The sequence below is a fragment of the Carya illinoinensis genome, chromosome 9 (genome assembly GCF_018687715.1).
Source record: "Carya illinoinensis cultivar Pawnee chromosome 9, C.illinoinensisPawnee_v1, whole genome shotgun sequence".
NCBI lineage: Eukaryota > Viridiplantae > Streptophyta > Magnoliopsida > Fagales > Juglandaceae > Carya > Carya illinoinensis.
In genome coordinates, this window is record NC_056760.1 from 11024008 (window position 1) to 11044058 (window position 20051).

Consider the following 20051-nt stretch of genomic DNA (forward strand, 5'->3'; position numbering starts at 1 on the left):
TTATATAGTAGCTGTCATAGTACTTCTTTTTATAAGTTTTTTGGACAATTGCATTTATTCCTTGCTTACTATTAGAAAAATAATTTTTTACGTCACTTAAATTAGATGTAAAAAATATAAAATAATTGCTAAAATTTTTTTCACAGCTATTTAATGTTTTTCACATTTAATTTAAGTAATGTAAAAAGTTATTTTTCTTGCAGTTGGCGCTAAACTGTATAAAGTTTGAGAATCAAAAAGTACAAAGCTGCATAACCTCGCAAAGTAACCACAAATTGAGTACTTACTATACCATCACAAGCGAGAAAACAAACATGACCAAACATTTACTACAAGTTACAACCACAACAGCTAGGGCATCGCATGACCAAGATAAATAAAGCCAAACAAATTATATACCCACACATCAACACATTATATCCAACTCAAGTAGTTTGAGGGACATTCCATAGCTCAAACCTCAAAGCAGCTGGCCAAGTTATATGTATTCAAAACGGCAGGCAATCTTGTACGTACGCCTACCGGTGCCGGTTGGAAGTGGCCGGTCGATGTTGGGGGAGTTCAAGGGAATTGGCGTTTCGATGTTTACGACAGCCAAACAAATATGTTGGAAGAGATAGCACCACAACAATAAGTTTCCATGGAATTGACCGTCTCAACTCTTTCAGCAAGTACTTGTAGGTTTCTGATAGAGATACATAGAGAGGGAAATATGAAAGTGCGAAAATTCCGACTGGCAGGAAAGAAAGTGCATATAGGATGACTTTAGTCCAGCTTTCCCTATTTTGTATCATGAGGAGGACAGTTGCTGCAAACGCAAACATCATCATGGACACGGACAAGAACAGAAATGTGAAGCCTAGCATTAGCTTGTTCGGAAGAGATTCCTTGAAGTCTATTAGTCGAAAGGGTGATGAGACGATTGAGAGAAATATTACCACCGATGTCAAAGCAAATGAAAGGGACAGGACATCGGTCACCGTAAAAACCACAAAGAAAGGTTTATTGACGAGGATTGGAGCACCAGTCTGACTGTTAGGACCTCCAGGTACCGTGTATGCTGCAGCAAAGGCAACAGTAGCAATGAGAACTGCGACAACGGTGCATCCTTCTGAGGTTCGCTTCAGCCATTCTGCTGCTGTTGTTCGGAGCTCATTGTTTGTTTGATGAAATAAGCCCCAAGCGGTCAGCTTCATATTATTACGGTGCTCCTTGAAATGGCTTGGGATGACTGACTCCACACGCTGCACACGAATACCGAAAGAAACATATATAATGAGCGAGAACTCTTCAAATAGATGAACTGAACTGGTCCTAATACTTCAACTAGCTAATTAATAATAAGTAGTGTACTTTTACAAGTTATTATAATCAACACTTAGAAGATTATTGTCCTAAAAGCATGCGTAGAAAGTATGCCAATGCGTGTTTGTGTTTCCAGATTAGCAAGACAGAGGATTAGAAGTTCGCCACCTCAAACCATTGCATTTCCTCTCGCAGTTCAAGTGCAGGGCCACGTATTTTCTCAGCTATATACTCTTTTCTTTTCAATCCAACTACATGAAGTACGGAATTTCCTTCGTTGTCAAATTTGCGTACTAGCCTCTTCATGGGCACTTCTTGTTTTGCTACAACCTCAAAAATCTTTAATCGGCGGTGCCTGATAGCTATATGCAATATGTTACGTCCTTTGTCATCAATATGCTCAATTGCCTGGGGGTAACATTTCAGTATTTCTTCAGCAATGTCTATGCAGCCTGTCTTAGTTGCCAAAAACAAAGGAGTATCTGTTTCTGGCACTTGATCCCCTAGACCAAGTGAAGTCATTAATAAGGGGGCTTGTCCAATTCCCTTCTCTGGGCCAGGACCCTCACCAAATTTGTGGAGCGTAGGTTTTCCCTGGTCTATTCCAAGATAAGTTGCTTCCCATGAGAGATCTCTTTCTATTAAGAACTTAGCAAGCTTCAATGCTGACTCATATTTAGTCGGCTTTCGCTGTTTGGCGGAAGTAAAATATGAGTTGACTGTTGACGAAGTTCGGAAGTTAGTACATGTTGCATATATGTATAAAAGGAAAAACATGTAGAGATCTTATAAGCAAGCTGGCATCATACAATAGCTTTACGATCACGATTCTTTAAACTTTGAATAACTTTTAAGTACAAAAGCATTGAAATTAAGAGAGATACTATTCAGAAGACGTTTTGCGAAAGAAAATTCAAACGAATGACTTTTAGAGTTTTTATACTCTATGTATCCGTAAGTACTCATCGCAATTTGCTCGTTAATAACATCATATGACTTCATGAAACTCGTCATAGATTTCAAACTGGCATTGAAAAAACATTTTGAATGGTATTGGTAAGTAATTACTGCATGCATGGCATGATGGCCGCCCGAAACAAGAATATTGCACATATCAGGGACACATGTACATGCAACAATAACATGAGATCGATCAATTAATATTGGGCGATAAACGAACCAAAATTGACGATTTGCTGGAAAAATTCCCGTTTGTCCTCTCGTTTAAAAGCTCCAGAGTCGCATGATAGAAGCTGAAGATCAGTCATTCCATCTGCGTCTCGTTCACCAACCAAGTGTGGGAACATTTCGGCAACAAGCAGGGCCAAATCTGTAATCCAATTTCATACGAGGGTGAAAAGGACCCCCCAAGAAAAAGCAACAAAGAAGTGATAATCTTTGGTCCGGGTACATAAGGAGAAACATATGACGTACACATACATATAATGTTTATAATGTTGTGAATGTGATCAAGAACCATTAATTACCGAAGTGCTCATTAACGATGGCGACATGTAGAATGGTGCTTCTATCACTCCTCTGGAGGAAGAGTTGTTGATTAGCTAAATTGTAGCCAGAAATTTTTCCTGCAAGAAATTTGAATACCTTCTCCTTGCCATAGCGTACCGACCGAAAGAGCGCAGTCTCTCCAAGGTGGTTACGCATGCATAGCAGTCCGGGAGCCTTATCTAATACCTTCTTTACCACGTCAATTTGTGAATTGGATATGACCGCTTCGTGGAGAATAGTGTTTCCTTTGTGGTTTTGTCGGGTCATTTTGTCAAGATGTTGGGGAGGCAAATCGTCAAGAAGATCGAGTACCAGTTGGGTTTGTTTGGAATAAGTGGCTGCGTGGAGCACGGTGTCGTCGTGTATTGTCAATATGTGCAACCCTTGCTCTTCAACTTTTGCGCACAACTCTTTCACCTTCTCTACATCTTCGCTCAGCAATGTCTCATACAACTCCGCATTCTGCTTATGATTTCTATTAATACTCATTTCTGCCATGGAACAGATGGTCACTACTTGAAATTTGACAGATCGATGGAGCGAGAGAGAGCGCTAACATAGAACGTAGGTTAACTCAAGTACTGCTCTGGCCATTTTATAGGGAGGTTTTTCTGACTTTATTCTGGGACTACATATATATCGCATTGGATAGTTCTATTCTACCTAGCATGCAATTTATCGGTGGATGGGGCATGTGGATGCATATATATTTATATATATAATTTTATTTTTATTTTTATTTTTAAGTGGGGGTATTCTATTGTTTAAAAAATAATTTTTTTTTTTATGTAAATTTTATATTTATCTACTTTTTTAGAGAGGTGCACAAGACAGCTTAGTACACACTCTAAAACTTCAAATATCATTTCTCAAGCCAGTGTCTATATATACATCTATATATATTTATATGAAAGGTGTTACAGTAATTATAAAGAGATTTTATAAAAAAAAATATATAAATTGATATGATTTCATATGATATATTATATTAATTTTATAATAAAAATAAATTTACAATCTAATATACTATATCATCAATTTATGTATATATATATATATATATATATATATCTATATATATGCATACAAAGTATGATTTAGTTTGTCGGTAAGCAAATTCTTTAAATTAGATGATATAAGATCGCCTGATCTAGAACTAGTTTAATTAATTATGATTTACCCCGATCGTATAAATCTATACAAATTTGCCGTAATAACTTAATAAGTACTTTATATTTTATAAAGGTCTCCGGTACTTTGCTTACCGACAAAGTTTGTGTATCATTCCTTAACAGTGAAAGCGATATTACTTTAATACGGTATTTGTAAAGTGAGATCATATGATATGATTTTAAATAAAAGTTAAATAAATATTAATAAAATATAATTTTTTAAATTTTATTATTGTTTTGAGTTATAAAAAGTTAGATTTATATTTGAAAAAAATTGAATTATTTATTATATTTTGTGTGAAAATTTTAAAAAATTATAATGATAAAATAAGATGAAAATATTTCTCAAACCAAATAATCTCAAAACATTTAAGCCCATGTATCTCCTTCTCTTAATTTCCTTAATATATATATATATATATATATATATTTTTCATCACGTACAACTCGATTACTAACTTCTATTTTTATTAATTAGTCTTTTAAAATTTATTTTATAGGAAATTATTGGAGATATGTACATTGTCTATTAAATTTGTTAGTAGATTGTTTTAAAAAAAATAGCGTAATCTCAAAAAAAAAAAAAAATGTAAAATTTATTATGACTTAGGTAAACATAATAATATGGTAAATCCTCTGATCATTAAATATCAAATGGCAGGATTATTTTTTGTTGTAAGACTTCTTTTTGTAGCGCTTTTGTTTCCAAATTAAACCAATCAATCATGTCATCAATGTCATATATAATATATATAAACCATGTTTTGAAAAAGCATTCATGATCGAGATAACTAGGTACATTTTAAATCTATATAAGTTTTAGGAAAATTCTATACACCACACTAGTATGTATGTACCATCCTAGCTAATTTCATCCCACTATATAAAATGTACGTGACACATTTATCATTATTGAATAATTTTTATTGAATGATTCTTTATCATCCAATAGTGATAAATGTACCATATTTTATATAATAGGATGAAAGTATGATGAGAGTATGGTGTATAGAATTACTCTAAGTTTTAAACCATACCTACATATGATTTTTTTGATTTTTTTTTTAATTGAAATATGATTTTTTGATTTGGTTGGTCTTAATGCGCATCAAGTGAATTGAAACTGTATAATGCATGTGTGGGAACAAGCTAACAACAGATAATAAAACTGCGGAACCTCATGAACCACAAATAGAGTGCAATTGATCAACCACAAACACGTATATATGCACCACATGAATTACCACATTAACAGAACATGACAATGCCCCAATTAAGTTAAAAAAGCCCAATTAACAGAATCCACACATTATTATTAATATGACATATCCAACTATATATGTAGTTTCAGGAATGAAACATAACTCAAGCTAGCCTTAAAATGGCAGGCCAATTAGCTACAACTCAAAGCGGCAGACAATGTGTACTTTCCAAAGGCACGTATATACTAACGTCTTATTGGTCACCTTCATGCAGACAAGTTAGAGGTTCCTGGTGCACTAATCTAGTATACTTACTGATGCCGGTTTTAAGTGGGTTGACTCCGAGGGAGCTCGAGGGAATTAGTGCACAGATTTCTACAACAACAACAGAACAAATAGGTTGGGATAGATAGCACCTTACTAAAAAGTTTCCAAGGAATTACCCCCTTCAGCTTTTTCAGCAAGTACTTGTAAGTTTCCGCTAGTGATATATAGAGAGGGAAATATGAAAGTGCGAAGATTCCGACTGGTAGGAAAGAAAGTGCATATAGGATGACTTTTGTCCAGCTTTCCCTCTTTTGTATCATGAGGAGGACCGTTGATCCAAATGCAAACATCATCATGGATACGGAGAGGAATAGAAATGTGAACCCAAACATGAGCTTATTTGGAAGAGATTCCTTGAAGTCTTCTAAACGGAATGGTGATGAGACGATGGAGAGAAATATTACCACTGATGTCAAAGCAAATGAAAGGGACAATACATCGGTCACAGTAAAAATCGCAAAGAAAGGTTTGTTGACGAGGACTGGAGTGCCTGTCTGACTATTTGGACCTCCAGGTACTGTATAGGCTGCAGCAAAGGCAACGGTAGCAATGAGTACTGCGACAACGGTGCATCCTTCTGAGGTTCGCTTTAGCCACTCTGTTGCTGATGTTCGGAGTTCTTTATTTTCTTTAGAAAAAAATTGCTTAGCGGTCAGCTTCGTATCGTTACGATGTTCAAGGAAATGGGCTGGGGTGATTAACTTCACACGCTGCATATGAACACCAAAAAATAGAACATAATGATTGAAAGTTCAATTAAAAATAAAACATAATGATTGAAAGCTCAATTAAGAAGTTCATATCGTTTCAGGAAAATTCATTGCTTTAAAGCTTTCAACAATATTTTGATCAGTTATAGCTTGAAAGTATATATTGTGCCAATTAATTAATGTGTATTTGTGCACCCACAGCATATTGCAGCAAGAAAGAGTATTAGAAGTGCACTACGTACCTCAAACCATAGCATTTCATCTCGCAACTCAAGTGCAGGGCCTCGCAATTTCTCTGGCATATCATCTTTTAATTTCATTCCAACGGCATGAAGTATGGAATTTCCTTCGTTGTCGACTTTTCGTACCAGTCTTTTCACGGGCACTTCTCCTTTCGTTACATGGTAAAAAATACTCAACCGACGAAACTTTATAGCTATATGCAATATGTTCCGCCCTTTGTCATCAATATGCTCAACTGCTTGGGGGTAACGTTTCAGTATTTCTTCAGCAATCTCTACACAGCCAAACTTAGTTGCCAAAAACAAAGGAGTATCTGTTTCTGGTATATCCCCTGCAGCCATTAATAATTGGGAGGCTTGTCCAACTCCCGGCCTATCTCCGGTAGGATTCCCACCATATTTGTGGAGCCTAGGCTTGCTCTGGTCTATTCCAGGATACGTTGCTTCCCACGAGGTATCTCTTTCAATCAGGAACTTGGCCAGGTTCAAAGCTGATATATATTTAGGCTCTGGTTGTTTGGTTGAAGTAAAATATGAACTGGCTGTTCATGATTTTGGAAGTTATAAGTACTTATGCATGTATAAAAGGAAAAATATATCAAGATCTTATTTGCCATCTAAAGCAATTAATAAAGCATAGGCAGTGGTTTTCATGACCACAAAACTATTTAGAGTTCATGAACTCTAAATAGTTTTAGGATTATTTACCAAGTTTTATATGTTTTTTAATTCTTGGCAAAAAAGGGCGACCAGAGTGACTTCCTACTAGGACGTGACTATAGTACGTAGCACCCAACCTGCTGGGGAGCCAGATAGGAGGGGCTTTGACGGCAAGAACCACAGGTACTCCCTCAAGTCAGACTTGCACCATAGCCTAACTCCAACCACACCAGGGCATCAATGGCCGATGAGTCAGGGGTCATCAATAATCCTGGATGCTTCCAGTTGTGGGACTCGAAGCCTAATGCCCCCTTTGCCACTTCAGACTTACCCATGGACCACTGACCCTCAGTGGTACTAAGTTTTATATGTTATTTTAAGTAATTTAGTTTTTAATTTTATCTTGGTAATAGATAATCGGTTTCAAATTTTATAAATTAGGTCCCTCCATTAGATTGTTGTTAACAGAATCAGCTGATGTGAAATGTCATGTGTTTCGCTTTGGACATGTGGTATACCACATGGACAAAGAAAAAAAATACACATAAAAAAATCAGAGATAATTTATAAAAAATAAGAATATTTAAAAGCATGTCAACCCTCATTTTCAAATTAATTTTTTCATAGAAAAATAAAAAATGAACATATAAAAAACATAAGACATATAAAAAAATAAACATAAAATACATAAGACAAATAATTAATATGTATCAAAAATTAAAAAGATGAGAGATATATTGATCATTATCCTTTTATTTCATCTAATTAATTATGTACGTAGCTTCAATGAGTTGCAAATTAATTTTTTTTCTAACCTGCCAACCACCATTCATGATGCCTCACAATTAGGGAAGGATGAAACGTTGATGATTGAATTAAATTAAAGGAGTACTAATATCATTTTGCAAACAATATCTAACAATATTATAATAAAAATAAAACCAGAAACTGAAAATAAAAAAATATAAACAAAAATCCCACACCCACTAACATTACAAAACGTATGTATTTGATAGGTGTCTAAATATGATTAATGCATGTATCATCTAAACGAACCAGAATTGGTGATTTGCGGGAAAAAATCCATTTTTTCCTCTCGTAGAAAAGCTCCTGGGTTGCATGATAGAAGTTGAAGAGCAGTCATCCCATCTGCGTCTCGTTCACCAACCAGGTGATTGTACTTCTTCGCAATGTGCAAGGCCAAATCTGTACGTACGCAATCCAATTAATTTCTTACGTAGGGAAAAGAAGAAAAAGAGTCATCTTTAGGGACGTAATTATATCATGTGCACGTACGACACAATTTCATCGATCATGTGTACATATACATAAATAAATATAGATGGGTGTACATATATATATATATATATATATGAAATGATATTGATGTTATATATGAATGCACGGGACCAACCGAAGCGCTCATTAAGGACGGCAACGTGCAGAATGGTGGACTTATCAGTCCTCTTGAGGAAGAGTTGTTGATTAGCCTCCTTGTAATCGGAGATTTTTCCTTCAAGGAATTGAAATATCTTCTCCTTGCCATAGCGGACCGACCGAAAGAGCGCGGTCTCTCCAAGGTGGTTACGCATGCATAACAGTCCTGGGGCCTTCTCTAATATCTTCTTTGCCACGTCAATCTGTTCATTGGATACGGCCGCTTCGTGGAGAATAGTGTTTCCTTGGTGGTTTTGTCGGGTCATTTTGTCAAGATGTTGGGGAGGCAGTTCATCTAGAAGATGGAGTACCAATTGGGTTTGTTTGGAATAAGTGGCTGCGTGGAGCACAGTATCGTCGTGTATTGTCAATATGTGCAATCCTTGCTCCCCTGTTGAACACAATTCCTTCACCTTTTCGGCATCTTCGATCAGCAAAGCCTGGTACAACTCAGCATTTAGCTTATGATCCTGTTGAACTTTCCTTTCTGATATAGAATCCATTACTCAAAGTGTGTTTGAGAGAGAGAGACCAGAGAGAGAGAGAGAGAGAGAGATATCAGAGAGCTAGAGAACTGAGTATGTGGGTTGCTCGTGGGTTTATTACATGCATGCTACATTTTATAATGATCGCAGCTGAAAGCAAAGAGGTTCCGAATCCTTATAGCATTACTTTCGGAAACCTTCAGTTGAAGGTGATGATCATATGCTTCGTAATTAAGGTTGAACCATTGACATGAGCATAGAATATTATAGGTTACCACAAGTATTGTTGCCTTTTGTCAACTTTATTCTGGTTCGTCTCTAATCATTTGAGATACAGTTACAATAACGTCTTTATTCTAGGAATTTATTGATGAACAAGTAAGGCATACATACATACTTACATATATATATATATATATATATATATATATGTATATATATATTTATATATTTGACATAACAAGTTAAGGATCTTCACTTTGCTTCCTTACAAAGTTAAAGTGTGATACGTCATATAATAAGAATAATAGTAGGTGGTATATGAGATTCCACGTTACTTAAAAATGATAAATTCTTGTTCTTTATAAGGTTCCAATTGTATCATTGACTAATTCTTTTGAAGTATAGGCCATATGGTTAAAGGCGTTACATAATGTTTATCACATATATAAAATCATTTTTTTAATTATAATGAGTCTATCAACTTTAAAAGTGACAGCCATACTTAGCTTATAGACAACGTGTGACTCGAAGCACTTGAGAATTAGCATCTCTAGCCAACTTTGTCAAACAGTTTATTTATATATATTCTTAAAGAAGAAGAGGGTGTACCAATTTTATTAATATATTCCCAGTTTATTAACCCTTACTTTTCGGTGAAGAATACCTTATATAAACAGAGCAGGGGGGTTCCAATAGAAATTCGAAAACAAGACTCTTAGGAAAAATAATATTAAAAAACATTTGCCAGAAGATACAATAAAGTACTTCTTAAAGCTAAAAACATTACAAATTAATGCTGAAAGCTAGGAACACTTGCATGATCTAAAGCAAAAAGTTCAACCATTTGTTTGGGCAGGGGAGCTCACAAATGGAAGAAAAACTTATCGTGCTGCATGCCCTGAGCTCCATAGATAGCTAGATTGTCCGCTAAAACATTTCCTTCTCTATAAACATGATTAATACTAAAAGGAACAACTTTAAAGGAATGATACATCCCAAATATCAGCATGAATCCAAGGGGATTGGATATTATTATTATTAAAACAATTCACAACAAGAAGAGGTTTTGTTTCCGTAATAAGGTCTCAAATACGAAGCTGGTAGCATAAAGTAAGCCTTATCCTTAAAGTTGATAATTCTGCAAAAATGTTAGTACCCAAACTAAAATAGTTGGAAAAACCAACAATAATGGAGCAATTATAAGACACACCCCCACAACTAGTGGGGCCGGGATTACCTTTAGAAGTATCTTCAATGATGAGCCTAAGGGACTCTTTGAGTGGGGCAACCATTTAACAATGAAAGGTCTCTTAGTATGAATGGTGAAAATGGGAGATGCGAAGTTTAACAAGGACATAGATATTGGAAGAGGAAGTAAGAGTTCAAGTTTTTAGGAGGGAATTATAAGATCTTTTAGCTAGCCACCTATTGATCTTGTGAATGATAATGAACGCATGGTGGATCTAAGAGTCTTTAAAAAGAGCTTTGTTTCTAGCTTACCAAATCTTCCAAAAGAAGAGAGATGGTAATAGCTGAAGAAGTATATAGAATTGATAAGTGCCTCTAAAAAAAGACCACCATTGAGAGGTTTTTTGTTTCCAATTGTGAGGGTAATATGGTGAAGCCAAAAACATTGGAAAATTGATGCCAAACCTCTTTAGAAAGATTATAATTAGAGAGAACGTGATCAGAATCTTCCACACGCCCATCCAGGAAATTATTACACTTGAAAGCCAAATGAATACCACAATGTTGGATTTTTTCATCAAAGGAAGGATTGGAGATCATAAAACCTTTTTGAGCAAGGGAACCATTGCCTACCCAATTATCATGCCATAAACTAATAGAAAAATCATGAATGGTCTATTGGCTTTCAGAGTGAATGATATTGGGCAAGAATCTACAAATGGTTTTCCAGGAATTAGAGTGATAGGTTTTGGCAGCAATAAGATCTAATGAGGGGGCATTATTCATGTATTTTTTTATAAATGAATATAGTCCATGGGAAATTCGATTGAAGAAATCTCAAAACTAATTTACAATGAAGAACATCAATAACATCATATAAATTTCTAATGCCAAGGCCACTTTCAGAGGAAGGGCAACATATATAGGTCTAAGATATCCAATGCTATTTAGTGTGTCCATCATTATCACCCTGGAAAACAAATTACAAAGACTTTGTGGATAGAGTCGACTTTTCTTGGAGCTAAGGTTATGAACCGAAAGGATATGAATAGAAATAGAGGAGAACACATATTTGATTAAGGTGAGCTTGCCACTTGTAGAAAGGAGATGACCTTTCCATCTAGCAATTTTATTTCCAATCTTGAGAAGAATCAGATCATAAGCTGATTTAAGGGTTTTCCTAAAACGAGTGGTAGAAGCAATATGTTTCTACAAGTTGTGTTAACTTTATTATGCATTAAGAAAATACTTCTGGAGCGAGTGATCCTTTCTTCGGAAGTATTTTGACAATTAGAGAAGAAAGTCATCAGAGTGGAAAGGCTTTTCTTGGAAATATTGGTGAAAATTGAAAGGTTTTCAGCAAAAATATATGACAAATACGAGAACAATCATAATGGATGCTATAAGGAGTGACATGGCCATCAATCACATGTTGATGAAGACCTCGACTAAGGGGTTCCTCATTGAGAACTAAAAGCAGAGGGGAAAGATGACCCCCTTGTCTTAGGCCTCTACTAAAATTGAAGTAACCAAAATGAGTTCCATTCAAACAAACAGGGAAGGTGGGGTTAGAAAAGCATTTTTGAAATAAGGAGACAACACTCTTATTGTCACCAAAGGAGAGAAGAACCCGAGTGCAGGAATGCCGATTTACCGTATCAAAATCCTTGGCCTATCAACTTTAAGCACGAGATTATTGGTTTTGGTATTCCTAGCAAGATTGTGGGTTAACTCCTGAGCCAAAACAATAAAATCTATAATAATCTTTCCTTAAACAAATTCCCTCAAAATATTGGATATAAGATTAGGCAAGACAGTGGAAAGACAAGAATCCAGAATTTTAGAAACAATCTTATAAGATACTTAAGAAAGATTGATGGGTTAGGAGTCCAAAAAGATGGAGGGATTATCTTTTTTAGGAATCAAAGAAATTGAGGTATGCTTTAAGGAAGGAGATGGGCCTTCCTCTGAAAAGATGATCAGTGATTGCCTTGAAAAGGTTGAAATGGATGATAGCCTAGCAAGAGATATAAAAAGAGAAAGAGAAATCATTAGGAGTGAGAGTCAAATCTAAAGGAATGCTATAAACATCTTGTTTACCCACTTCTAAGGATGAAACTTTGAGGAGGAACATTTTACTATCCTCAGAGACCATATTAGGAATGATATCAAACAGGGAATTGTTAGAAAGAGTGTGAGATGCAATTAAATGATTGTGGAAAAATTTCAAAGCAACCGAGTGAATGGAGTTATAATTAGATGATGAGGATTCATGAGGAAGACTGGGGGAGATGATAGAGGTCTTTCTTCTCTTATAAGCAACCATTTGATGAAAAATTTGGGGTTTTTGCCACCCTCAGATAACTATTGAATTCTAGACTTTTATTTAAAATGATTTCTTCTTGAATCAACTTGTCATTATATTCTTTTTCAAGATTTTGGAAAATGATCAGGTCAGAATGAAGAGAAGAAAGTTCAATAGCTTCAATTTTGTCACGTAAATCCTCAAGATTCAGAAAAATGTTACCAAAACCGAAAAGTTCCAATGTTTCAAAGTTTTTTTTCAAGCTTTTTAATCTAAACACTAGTTTCGTCAAACCATAGAAATGACAAGGTTAATTCCAATTAAAAGAAACAAAGTCTAGAAAATGAGGGTGTTTAGTCCACATCCTTTGAAATTTAAAGGATGAGCAACCAAATGTGTGCATCTCTTTATTCATAATGAGAAATGGGCATTGATCAGAATGAGTCTTCTCCAAATGGGCAAGGGAAACTTGGGAAAAAGATTGAGACCGAGATTGATTAACAAGGGCTCAGTCTAATCTCTTTGTAACATCTGGCTCAGAAGATAATGATAATAAATAAATAAATAAATTTAGGATGAAAAAAAATTAACTTTAGTATGGTATTTACAAGACATTTTAATTTCGAATAATATTTTTATTAATGGATAGAATTTTCATCGTTTTAAATTATCATTTTAGATTCTACTGAGTTCGAATCCAAATCTATTGATTGAATTCTTCTTAAAATTTATTATCGACTTTTATCTAAAATTCTTTCATTTTTTTTAAAATCTTAGCCGTTTATTTGATAAATTCTACACGTTTAACTCACTCCCAAATTCCACAATTATAGCGTTATCCAAATTACACAAATTTGTTAGAGCTCTCATCGTACACTTCTAGAACAAACCCCCTATGTTCGTCACCTTTCCTCTTCTCAGTGATCATCCTACAGAAGTAAGTGGTTGACTTTGAATTGAACATGTTCAAAAAATTGCTTCCATCTATATATATCTCCTCCCCTACAATCTGGAAACACAACAACAAACCACCCACATCCCTTCCTCCCTCATAGCTCACAGTGTCCATAGAGTGGCTATCGCCACATCCCCTCAAACGAACACATGCCCAAGCCCCAAGTCCTCCATTATGAGCCTTGTTACGGACCCAATTCATAGACTATTTCAAGATAGTCAATCTCTAGAAATGATGAAGAAGAAGAGAAATGAAAGAAGAAGATGAAGAACTGAATTTGCATAAACTTTTCTGATATCTACCTTCCTTATTCCTCCTCCTTTTATAAGAGTTCAACAATGACCTTTGTACATATTTAGAAAGAAAACACCAAACACTGCGTATCAAATGGCTACTAAAAACTGTTACAATACTAAATACAAAAATGATGTCACTCTATTAATCTAAACGACCCCGCTCACTACAACAGAATCGGTTTTTTGGGACAAAAAATTTCATCCCAAATTCTAGTGATTTCGTCCTGAAAAATATTTTGGGACGAAAAAAATCATCCCAAGGTCATCCTTACATCACTGTCCTAGAAGATATATTGGGACGAAAAACACCATTTCATCACAAAATATATATTTTGGGACGAATTTGAAATTGATCGTTCTATACCATTCGAACGTGTAATTTATTTGTCACGGTTTAATTTCGTTCCAGATTGTCGTTTGAATGGTTACTATTGTACGTTCGGTTGAACGATTATGAAAATACGTTCAAACGATCACACATTTTGATAACGTTCGAACGGTACAAAATAGATTTCTGTTCGAATGTTCAAGGAATAGATCGAACGGTAAAAGAGATCGAACAGTGTTGAGTTATGTTCGAACGCTACGATAATAAATTGCGTTTGAACCTTTTTTAATCATCGATATCGTTCGAACGGCTCAATCAATAATGTTCGAACGTTACATTGTTGTTCGAACGACTACTATTTTATTAAAACCCCATAATAATAAAAAACCAAATAGACATTCAAAATATTTGGAAAACATACATTAGAAACTGTTTAATACTCACGAAAGTTTTATAATAAGTGCGAACTAATTACATAAACATGAGACTGGTATTGTTCATACATAATTAGATAATGTCATAATCTATACGTAAGAAACAATCAGTTGCTTAGAGGCCTTTACTGTTGCATAAACTACTGCATTTGGAGTTGCATATCTCTCATGAACTCTTCTTGTTGTTCTTCATGTTGTTTGAGGCGCGTCTTCATGTCTGCTTGTTTCGCCAATTGAGCCTCTAACTCATGTTGCCTTGCAACCATTTTTTTGATTTTACGATTCACTTTCTCTTGCGCTATAGCGGCCGTAGAGGCAGACCCGGAAGAAGAGGAAGAGAGAGAAGGTTTTACATAGTGACCTGTTGCGACTAAACTTTGACTCAAATTAATGAATCAAAAATCTAGTGCAGTTTTACCTGCAAGTATACAGGTGTTGTAGTATCTTACAGGATCGAATCCACAGGGATTGACTTTTGTGATAAATAAAATAAATTCAGACAATGAAACAAAATTACGAAAAGAAACGTGTAATCAAATGAAGATTGATAAAATGAATGGAAAAAGACTAAGGTTTCGAGGATCCGTCTAATAATTTATGACATTGTTTCCGATCGATTTACTTCAATTAAACTAGAATAATGATTTCGTTTAATTGGAAGATTTAGCATTTAAGATCAAGAAAAACAAATGCTTATGATCGAGTGTGAACGATTGATTTATTAAAACATTTACAAATCTATTTGAATACCACAGGGATTCCTCAAGCATTCACTGTATTCGAAAATCACAATGAATCAAGACGAGTATATAGATAATCAAAATATCCAACAATAAAATCTTTCAATCGATCAAGCTCGTAGAATAAATTTTATGTGAATCCGAAAACAATATGTAAATCATTAAACTTCACCTCTAACCTTAGTATGAAAATTTAGCCAAACATATTCATTGCAAATAATATAGTAATATTGTTCAGGATAAAATTAAAATAAAATACAATGAAACAACACAATAACATAAAACTGAAAAGAAAAGAAAATAAAATAAAAGTTAAAACTCGAAACATTATCCATGATAATATTAAAATAAAATACAAGAAAATAACTACAATAAAGTAAAAGTGGAGAGAATATTGAGCTCGAAAATAACTCCCCAAATAAAGTGCATTTAAACATGGGTTCCGGCGTTAGACGAACAAGCTTCTCCCGTGAATCTTTTCTTTTCTGATTTTTATCTTTCCGTCAGCGTGAGTCTCCTCCTTCCGAACCAGTACCAGTCTCCTGCTGCATCCCTTCACCACTCGATTATTTTCCAGCTCCTTCAGTCCGTGCCTTCTCACGTTCCCAGCTTCTCACGTAAATAAGCTTTTCCCCGCCAGCTCCCGTCCAGACCTCAGAAAATAATCGACCTTCAATGAATCAACCCATGTCAACTCCCCTTCTCTCACCAGTTGGTCTCACTCCAGCTAGCAGGATCCCTATGCTCTCTTTCCTTTCACAATTTAAACCAATCGGTTCTCTACTCTACCAAACCGACCCCACACATCTCACATGCTTTCTTTCACTTTCCAAATACTTCAGACCACTCCTTCAATCTCGGCACACTCCCTTTTCACTCCTTCTACCAACCCAAATTATTCCCCTTTCTTTTCTTTAATGAGACAGCTAACTTCCACTCATTACTCTCCCTTTCTACTCACTTTTTCTCTCTTCTTTCCGTGTCTTCCCCCACTTCTCTTGACTAACACACCTCAATATCTAACTCACCGATTCCTCCCTCCATTTCGGTTGCTTTCACTTCTCTCTCTCCCCACTTAACTCTCTTCCCATGTGCTCCTTGTGTCCTTTTCCTATCTCTTTGTCGTCCAGCATTATATATATATATATATATATATGTATATATATATATATATATATATATATATGCCTCACATTAGTGCCATTACGTAATCAGATTAGTGCCGTTTCCAGCACCATTGGTTGACTACACTCACCCACTCTCCTTCAATTACGGAACAACACACTAAATTCTGGAAACTCCCCTTCGACTTGGATGAAACACACTAATCAATCAAGCACACCTACACGTCTATACTCCCTGCACTTCAGCTAATTCCCCCCACTTTCTTTCCGTAAATCTTCTTCCATCTCTTTCGGTTGTTGAAATGTGCCTCCTTATTTTCCTTCATTTCGGTTGGCTTTGTGTTTGCTTTTTATTTCTTTTACTTTCCGGTCTCTCCACGTTTCCACCAGCTCCACCACCAACTGAAAAGTCATCTCCCATGTGAATTTTATTCAAGCTGTAGATAAAAATAACACTCAAACATAAATTAAAATAAAAAAAAAATAGATTATCACAAATATGTTATATATGTGAGGAAGTATTGCCCAATTACATCATAAATGTAAAATTAAGCATAAACATGATATCAATCTATTAAAAATCACAACTCGTATTTATGCTTATTAACCATTTTTCCATCTAAAACCAATAATAATGTCATGAAGAATTTAAAATACATTGGTTTTAAATAGCTAAAACATGTAATATTTCAGCTCAATCATGACCCAAACCCCTCAAATATCCTAAACGTTGACCCATAACTTATGTAAAAATCTCAACATTATTTGTTGAGAAATTTTGATCTGACGTAGATTCAGCACCTATGATAACCATTTTATCCTACACATAAGATAAAGAGTTAATATCATCATAAATATTCTAATATATTTATTTAAAACAAATTATAATACTTACATAATTTTCATGGGCATTGGGATGACTCCACTCTTTATTACGATTAGTATGTGATGCAGCATATAATTTTGTCAGATCATAATTGACATCTAAATCTTGTTATAATAAATATTTGTTAAGATATAAAGTCATTAGGATTCATATATTCAGTTAACTATATACAAATAAAAAAAATAGCAATACCAATTTCTTAGAGAGGCGGTGGAAAGATCCTGAGTCTGCATGATGAGTAATCTTCAATTTCGATCTATTTGTTTTGTTTGTAGAACTTCGCTCCTACATAGGAATTGAAAATATTAGAAAGCGAAATTAAAAATAGGACGACTAAAATAATTAATTTAATTATACCTTATATGATGGTTTCTCAAACATGTCACAAAGTTTTTCCCAATAAGAAGGTTGGACATCTTAAAAAGGATGTTAGCGTGCATCTTCCATATTCTCGAACTTATTATAATGCTCATGACACCTCGCCTTATATTTGCGGAATGCATTACTCATAAGCTCTTCCACAGTCTTACGCTCCTCTCTCCGACCAAAATTTAATTCGAAATCATCCTTAAAAAAAAATTTAGACAAACATATTATCATTTATAATATTCTAACTTTAAGTAAAATATAAAAATTTACCAACTAAATAAATGTTTTAAACATTACTAAACAATGCTTCTTGATAAGCTTTTTAACATCTTGGGGGACTTTCTTTCATGAACTTGTTGCCAAAGGTGCATAAGTTCGTGTAAGAACACCCACATGCGATGCAAGCCAAGCTGCTAGTTGTCCTTGGCCTCCGGCATATTCGTCAAGAATGTTAACTTTGATCTTACCCACCTTACGATATTTTTCCAACGGCCACACCTCTGGTAGTGCCTCGACCTTGACAAGATTGTGCTGTGAATTCATCATGATATATAACATTGTAATCAATTTTCTATTATAACCTTAATTAATAACTTTTATGACTATTAGAATTTTACCTTGTTCTATAGAGTCAATCTCTAATGGTGAGTCTGAAGGAGAGCTAGGAATAGGTGGAGATGGGATGCGAACTTCCTTTCTCTTCGAAGGCATAACTTCAGAAAACTGATACAATATTCATTAAGTAAAATATTACTCATAATCACGTAATGTGAAAACATGATTGGTCAATAACTATCTGTATCAGTATCATTTGACAATTCAATCTAATCATCTATAGATACTTCAGATGAATCAACATTTTGCTCAATTGTCGCATCAACAATTTCAGCCTCAATATCTTCTCTATTTAATGGAATCATCTCATACTGGCTCAAATCCACAAACAAATTAAAGACGGGCTGACTCTCTTGGCATGCTTCTTAAGTAGAGGGATCATCTTCTTCTTCATCTCGCCCTTCCGCCTGAGAGATAACATCATATATATTTCTTGGAGAATATTTTTGTACTACTCGCCATTGATTTCCTAACTTCGGGTCATCTAAGTAGAATACTTGAGATACTTGAGAGGCTAAAATAAAAGGATCATCTTTGTACCATTTTTTTGATGTATTAATACTAAAAACATATTCATCATCACGAACTCCAGTTTGAGGATTGCTTAAATCCCACCAATCACACTTAAATAGATACACTGCAAGCTCCCCCTAATATTTCATTCCAATTATATAAACAATAACTCCATAGAAATCAATATTTTCTCCATCATAACTTCTCTCGACTAGGACACTATTATTTTATGTTTTCCTATAGTAATCTTGATCCATTGTGTGATACCTACTTCTCCGAGAAATACATGCAAAATATCTTGTACCGCGTCTCGATGGGCCACGCGCTAATGCATACAGTTCATCCGATATATCATTTGGATTATTCGCATGCATTTGTACAACTTACATATTGAGTAAAGCTTCTATTATATCAATAATAAACAATCAATATTTTCTAAACTATTGGATGAGTAAAGCATGTGTAATGTCATTACCCGTTATTCAAACCATCTCGAGAACTCCTCTTCATGTTTCTAGGTTATATCATTTACTCCTAGTTCCTTGAGCATGTTAATATGATCACTGAAATTGAAGATTACCACAAGTCTTTTATATTCTTAGAATTTTACAAAAGTAAATGAGCGAATATTAAATTAAGAAAAAATTATAACTTACTTCAAGTGGTTCTCTATCTTAGGGCAATTGTTTAGCACGTACTACTGAGCTTTCTCAAACTCCCTTTCACATAAGTCATAACCACGCACTGTACCAACTGGACATACTTGTTGGGAAAACATAGAAAACACATTTCGTTGTCTGGCTCGATCAACGTCAAAGTTTCTTTCTAGCCGATCAAACCTAGTGTCAACTTCGTGAAATATTTGGAACAGAAGGTATGCCACTCATCATCAATATATGCTTCTACAATTGATTCTTCTAGACGAGCCTTGTTACCAGCTATTCGTTTTAACTTCCCAATGAATCGTTCAATGGGATACATCCATCTATACTGAATTGGTCCTACAAGTTGAGCCTCACGTGGCAAA

General features: G+C 34.9%; 2 protein-coding genes across 2 annotated transcripts; both read right to left on the minus strand.

The window, feature by feature from the left end:
• Nucleotides 1–204: 204 nt before the first annotated feature.
• Nucleotides 205–3427, minus strand: LOC122275178 (ankyrin repeat-containing protein At5g02620-like). The gene is made up of 4 exons (XM_043084149.1): nt 2793–3427; nt 2486–2635; nt 1474–2024; nt 205–1244 (listed from the first exon to the last, which is right to left on the minus strand). Exons 1-4 carry the CDS (start codon nt 3310–3312, stop codon nt 519–521), a joined length of 1947 nt encoding a protein of 648 aa, XP_042940083.1. The 5' UTR covers nt 3313–3427; the 3' UTR covers nt 205–518.
• A 1851-nt stretch (nt 3428–5278) lies between these two features.
• Nucleotides 5279–9156, minus strand: LOC122275179 (ankyrin repeat-containing protein At5g02620-like). Its single transcript, XM_043084150.1, has 4 exons — nt 8542–9156; nt 8184–8333; nt 6468–7009; nt 5279–6225 (listed from the first exon to the last, which is right to left on the minus strand). The coding sequence occupies exons 1-4, from the start codon at nt 9065–9067 to the stop codon at nt 5515–5517; spliced, it is 1929 nt and encodes a 642-aa protein (XP_042940084.1). The 5' UTR covers nt 9068–9156; the 3' UTR covers nt 5279–5514.
• Nucleotides 9157–20051: the final 10895 nt, after the last annotated feature.